This window comes from Garra rufa, chromosome 7, assembly GCF_049309525.1.
Source record: "Garra rufa chromosome 7, GarRuf1.0, whole genome shotgun sequence".
Lineage (NCBI taxonomy): Eukaryota > Metazoa > Chordata > Actinopteri > Cypriniformes > Cyprinidae > Garra > Garra rufa.
In genome coordinates, this window is record NC_133367.1 from 22,478,645 (window position 1) to 22,486,144 (window position 7,500).

The 7,500-nt window shown below is 28.1% G+C and overlaps 1 protein-coding gene across 2 annotated transcripts in view; it reads right to left on the minus strand.

The window, feature by feature from the left end:
* Positions 1–3,468: 3,468 nt before the first annotated feature.
* Positions 3,469–7,500, minus strand: part of s100b (S100 calcium binding protein, beta (neural)) — a 5,245-nt gene continuing 1,213 nt past the window's right edge. For both annotated transcript variants that reach the window (XM_073844223.1, XM_073844224.1), the window contains exon 3: positions 3,469–4,577. In XM_073844223.1, the coding sequence (XP_073700324.1) occupies positions 4,428–4,577 (150 nt within the window). In that variant the 3' untranslated portion in view covers positions 3,469–4,427. The remainder of the gene's footprint in view (positions 4,578–7,500) is intronic.

Below are 7,500 nucleotides of genomic sequence, written 5' to 3' on the forward strand. Positions count from 1 at the left end.
GATAGATAGATAGATAGATAGATAGATAGATAGATAGATAGATAGATAGACAGACAGACAGACAGACAGACAGACAGACAGACAGACAGACAGAAATAGACAGACACAGACAGATAGATAGATAGATAGACAGACAGACAGACAGACAGACAGACAGACAGACAGACAGACAGACAGATAGATAGATAGATAGATAGATAGATAGATAGATAGATAGATAGATAGATAGATAGATAGATAGATAGATAGATAGATAGATAGATAGATAGATAGATAGATAGATAGATAGATAGATAGATAGAAAGAGAAATGTGATTTTCAGAAACTAATGCAATCAGTTTCATAAACACCCAAATGTGCAATTTCATCTGTTTACAATTGTATTTAATACAATTTCAGTTTGGCTGAAAACAGTTTGTCTCCTGAAAGTTGTTCACCTTCTGTTTGACTTTGTAAGAAAACATTAATTGTAGACCCAGTATCATTAAACACAAATTTGTGCAAACTGTTAGATAGATACAAAAAAAAAAAAAAAAAAAAAAAAAAAACATCATAATGTAGCAATGTCAGATATTTTATGTTACGGAAACAGCAGACTGAATACAGGCACTGTGGTCCTTTTTGGCAGCAAGCCTGAGTTCCCAAATTCTACCCTGGTGTCCAATCCGGTGACCTCATGGGACATTACCTACTGTGAGATGCTAAAAGACTGGTCATAGTCAGACCACACAGCTGGGTAAACACACATATGCGCACACACAGATCGCCTCATTTGCTCAACTCAGCCAAAGCAATCACCCCAAGGCACTCATCTTTCACTCCAGAAATACTGTGGACACTTATTTTTATCATGTTTTATTTATTTATTTATGCTTTATTGCATTGTCAAATAAATCCAGCGACTTTATCATATTGCGTCCACCCTCCACCTCAACACATTTCTCATTTCCGCAGCTCAGATCAGGGAACCTGCGCTGACACGGCACAACACTGCCACTTACCGGAAGCATTCAGTACGACAGTCTGTGATTGGTCAATACTTAAAAGTCCTTCAAACAAACTTGTATTTGACTGTTTGGATTTATGTATTGCGTATAAATATGTTGGTAATTTTCAAGCTGCTTAATGTAAGCATAATTGAGATGAAGAAGGTATTCTTTATCAGATTGTGTGCATATTATGTTTATTATCTTTCAGGGTCTTGCTGCGCGACCATTGATCTGTTAATTAACACACGGATGTGAAGGCCTCTGCATTGACAGTTTGTGCTCGGTAATGAGAATACCTGCGGGACATCGAAATCAATGGAAGTCACAAAGGACAATGCCAAGCAGTTGTTTACAGGCATCCTGTAGCACGGATGTCCGTTTATTTTTCTGGGGGAGAAGGTAAAACCAAACATTTAAGTAATGATTTTCTTGGTATATATAAAAGGATAAATTATACACCCAGTGGGAGGACGGGATATAAAAGTTTAATGAACAACTTTATTTAATTGATAGACAGACAGACAGACAGACAGATAGATAGAACTTTTTATTGAACATTTTTATTTGATGATAGATAGATAGATAGATAGATAGATAGATATAGATAGATAGATAGATAGATAGATAGATAGATAGATAGATAGATAGATAGATAGATAGATAGATAGATAAATAGATAGATAGATAGATAGATAGATAGATAGATAGATAGATAGATAGATAGATAGATAGATAGATAGATAGATAGATATTATGTTAATGATGGAATATAGAACTTTTTATTGAACATTTTTATTTCATAGATAGATAGATAGATAGATAGATAGATAGATAGATAGATAGATAGATAGATAGATAGAAAAACAGATAGATAGATAGATAGATAGATAGATAGATAGATAGATAGATAGATAGATAGATAGATAGATAGATAGATAGATAGATAGATATTGTGATGATAGGATATAACATTTATGGAACATTTTTATTTGATAGATAGATAGATAGATAGATAGATAGATAGATAGATAGATAGATAGATAGATAGATAGATAGATAGATAGATAGATAGATAGATAGATAGATAGATATTATGTTAATGATGGAATATAGAACTTTTTATTGAACATTTTTATTTCATAGATAGATAGATAGATAGATAGATAGATAGATAGATAGATAGATAGATAGATAGATAGATAGATAGATAGATAGATAGATAGATAGATAGATAGATAGATAGATAGATAGATAGATAGATATTGTGATGATAGGATATAACATTTTATGGAACATTTTTATTTGATAGATAGATAGATAGATAGATAGATAGATAGATAGATAGATAGATAGATAGATAGATAGATAGATAGATAGATAGATAGATAGATAGATATTGTGTTGATGGAATATAGAACTTTTTATTGAACATCTTTATTTTATAGATAGATAGATAGATAGATAGATAGATAGATAGATAGATAGATAGATAGATAGATAGATAGATAGATAGATAGATAGATAGATATTGTGTTGATGGAATATAGAACTTTTTATTGAACATCTTTATTTTATAGATAGATAGATAGATAGATAGATAGATAGATAGATAGATAGATAGATAGATAGATAGATAGATAGATAGATAGATAGATAGATAGATAGATAGATATTACGTTAATGATGGAATATAGAACTTTTTATTGAACATTTTTATTTCATAGATAGATAGATAGATAGATAGATAGATAGATAGATAGATAGATAGATAGATAGATAGATAGATAGATAGATAGATAGATAGATAGATAGATAGATAGATAGGTAGATAGATAGATATTGTGATGATAGGATATAACATTTTATGGAACATTTTTATTTGATAGATAGATAGATAGATAGATAGATAGATAGATATATAGATAGATAGATAGATAGATAGATAGATAGATAGATAGATAGATAGATAGATAGATAGATAGATAGATAGATAGATAGATAGATAGATAGATAGATATTGTGATGATAGGATATAACATTTTATGGAACATTTTTATTTGATAGATAGATAGATAGATAGATAGATAGATAGATAGATAGATAGATAGATAGATAGATAGTTAGATAGATAGATAGATAGATAGATAGATAGATAGATAGATAGATAGATAGATAGATAGATAGATAGATAGATAGATATTACGTTAATGATGGAATATAGAACTTTTTATTGAACATTTTTATTTGATAGATAGATAGATAGATAGATAGATAGATAGATAGATAGATAGATAGATAGATAGATAGATATTACGTTAATGATGGAATATAGAACTTTTTATTGAACATCTTTATTTTATAGATAGATAGATAGATAGATAGATAGATAGATAGATAGATAGATAGATAGATAGATAGATAGATAGATAGATAGATAGATAGATAGATAGATAGATCGATCAATGATGGGACATAGAACTTTATTTAACATCTTTATTTTAAAACTAATGCAATCAATGTTTCAAAAATTCACACGTTACTTGAATTTCATCTGTTCATCTGTTCAATTTTATTTTGCTAGCTTTCATATCATAATACTAACAGTTTGGCTTCTGAAACTTCTCATCCTTTGTTTAACTTTGTATGGAAACATTCATTGTAGGGCCTTGTTACACAAATCTGTGTAAATTGGTCATAATACATTCTTATGTAAATTGTCGCATTCAGTTTAATAATTGGCAGATTTAGTAGATTTAGGTATGATTTACACAGAAAATTCCTTGTTTCATGAATTAAGCCTGATGTTTTGTCATTGACTGTTAGCTTGGGTTACAAGTGGAAAACACAATCCATTTACTATAAAAAAAAATTGCTAGCAAATTTTCTGGATATTCATTCTGGATATTTTCATGTGTCTAATAACATATGGGATTGATTCGAAATTCCAAATCTTTCATGGATGGTTGTAAACATCATATTAGATATTTTCAAAAGAATAATTCGCTTTGGTGGGTCTTTTTAAAGCACAGTATGATTTGTCTCAGGCCTCCGGAACAATCCGACGTAAGTCAACAGCAGCCTAATAGTCTGAAGCTAATCAGAAATTTCACAATCAGCCTGGAATTGAAATGGCAAGAACGCAACACCTGGTCCACATTTTACTCGATGAGATTTATGATGGGGATGTCTTGGAGAGAGAAAAATGCCTAGGCAAAATAATAGAAGCATGCTTTGTAATAAATTATGAAGTGGTTTTGAGTCTAGCAAAATAAGCCAAACAAACTGTCATACAAGCTGCATGTACATTCTGTCCAAACAAAACACCAATCCTAATATGATATGATCAAGAACAAAGCAAAATTTAAGAGAAGGAATGTACTGTGACTCATTAAACTACGGAAACTGAACTTTTTTTTTTCTTTTTCTTTTTAATTCGACTCATTCGTCTTCATGGTGTTCGAAAAACTCATGGCAACAGATGGTAACCATGGTGATGAAGGTCATGAACTCCTGAAAATCGCACTCTGAGTCACCATCGGTGTCCAAACTTTCCATCAAACTGTCCATTGTTGCTTGGTCTTTCACATGCTGAGTGAGATAAAAAGAAAAAGCTTAAGAAATAGGAAAATAACTAAATTGCTTAACATTAAAAATGTGTAATTGTACATTTATGACACAAAAGTTCAATTCTAACATGAAGCCTTGACTGTAAATCAAGCATTCTTTAAGTTTCAAGACAAAGTGTAGGGTAAACAGAAAAAAAAATAATAATTTGATAGGAGTCAGAAAAGAAAAAACTTCAGAAATAAAAAAATAGCTAATTCGCTTTGATGAAAAAATATAATCAGACATTTTTGACACAAAAACTCAATGCAGACATAAAGTCTTGATTGTAAGTCAAACATTCTTTAAACTTCAAGACAAAGGGTAGTGTAAAAAAGAAGTTTGAAGTTGAATTACTTCAATAAGAATCAGAAAAGATAAAGCTTAAGAAATAGGAAAATAGCTAATTCGCTTATCATTAAAAGTATTTAATTGTACATTTTTGACACAAAAACTCAATTCTGAGATAAAGCCTTGACTGTAAATCAAACATTCTTTAAGTTTCAAGACAAAGTTTAGTGCAAAAAAAAAAAAAGTTTGAAGTTTATTTACTTCGGTAAGAGTTGGAAAAGAAAAAGCTTAAGAAATAGGAAAATGGCTAATTCACTTAACATTAAACATATTTAATTGTACATTTTTTACACAAAAACTCAATTCTGACACAAAGCTTTGACTGTAAATCAAACATTCTTCAAGTTTCAAGACAAAGTTTAGTGTAAAAAAAAAGTTTGAAGTTACTTTGGTAAGCGTTAGATAAGAAAAACCTTAAGAAATAGGAAAATGGCTAATTTGCTTAACATTAAAAATATTTATTTGTACATATTTTTTAAACAAACTCAATTCTGACATAAAGCTTTGACTGTAAATCTAACATTCTTAAAGTTTCAAGACAAAGTAGAAAATAGAAAAAACTTTTTTTAAATTTCAAGACAAAGTGTCAAGCAAAAAAAGTTTGAAATTTAACTACCTTGATAAGAGTCAGAAAATAAAACGGTTAAAAATAGGAAAATAGCTAATTCGCTTAGTATTAAAAATACTTAAATGTAAATTTTTCACACAAAAACTCAACTCTGACTTGAAGCCTTGATTGTAAATCAAACATTCTTTAAATTTCAAGACAAAGTGTTGAGTAAAAAAAAAAGTTTGCAGTTGAATTACTTTGGTAAGTGTTGGGAATTAAAAGACTTAAGAAATACAAAAATAGCTAATTTTCTTAGCATTACAAAAATATTTCAGTGTAAATTTGTAACACAAAAACTTAATTCTGACATAAAGCCTGGATTATAAATTTAACATTCTTTAAATTTCAAGACAAAGTGTAGAGTTAAAAAAAATGAATCTTAATTACCTCAGAATAAGTAGGAAAAGAAAAAGCTTAAGTAATAGAAAAATAGCTAATTTGCTTAGCATTAAAAATATGTCACTGTAAATTTTTGACACAAAAACTAAATTCTGACATAAAGCCTTGACTGTAAATCAGATATTCTTTAAATTTCAAGACAACATTAAGTGTAAAAAATAAAGTTTGTGGTTTATTTATCTTGGTAAGAGTTGGAAAAGAAAAAACCTTTATATGAAAATAGCTAATTCACTTAACATTAAAAATATCACAATTCTGACATAAAGACTTAATTGAAAATCTAAAATTCTTTACATTTCAAGGCAAAGTGTTGATTAAAAAAAGTTTGAAGTTTAATTACTTCAGTAAGATTTCGAAAAGAAAAACTTAAGAAATACGAAAGTGGGTCATTTTCTTAGCAATACAAATATTGAATTATAAATTTTTAACACAAAAACTTTATTCTGACATAAACCCTGGATTGTAAATTAAACATTCTTTAAATTTCAAGACAAAGTGTAGAGTAAAAAAACAACAACAATTGAATCTTAATTACCTTTGTAAGAGTCAGAAAAGAAAAAGCATAATAAATAGAAAAATAGTTAATTTGCTTAACTTAAAAAAAATGTAATTGTAAATTTTTGACACAAAAACTCAATTCTGACATAAAGCCTTGACTGTAAATCAGATATTCTCTAAATTTCAAGACAAAGTTTAGTGTAAAAAAAAAGTTTGTGGTTAATTAATCTTGGTAAGAGTTGAAAAATAAAAAAAACGTAAATATGAAAATTAATTCGCTTAACATTAAAAATATTTAATCACATTTTTGACATAAAAACTAAATTCTGACATAAAGCCTTGATTGTAAATTAATCATTCTTTAAATTTCAAGACAAACTGTAGAGTAAAAAAAAGTTTGAATCTTAATTACCTCAGTAAGAGTCGGAAAAGAAAAAGCTTAAGAAATAAGCTTTTAATTACACATTAAAAAAATATGTAATTGTACATTTTTGACACAAAAACTAAATTCTGACATAAAGCCTTGACTGTAAATTAGATGTTCTTTAAATTTCAAGACAAAGTTTAGTGTAAAAAATAGTTTGTGGTTAATTAATCTTGGTAAGAGTTGGAAAAGAGAAAAATGTAAATATGAAAATAGCTAATTCGCTTAACATTAAAAAATATTTAATCACATTTTTGACATAAAAACTCAATTCTGACATAAAGCCTTGATTGTAAATTAAACATTCTTTAAATTTCAAGACCAAGTGTAGAATAAAAAAAAGTTTGAATCTTAATTACCTCGGTAAGAGTCGGAAAAGAAAAAGCTTAAGAAATAAGCTTTTAATTACACTTTTAAAAAAATATGTAATTGTACATTTTTTACACAAAAACTAAATTCTGACATAAAGCCTTGACTGTAAATTAGATGTTCTTTAAATTTCAAGACAAAGTTTAGTGTAAAAAATAAAGTTAGTGGTTTATTTATCTTAGTAAGAGTTGGGAAAGAAAAAAACTTAAATATGAAAATAGCTAATTCGCTTAATATTAAAAATATTTAATCTGACA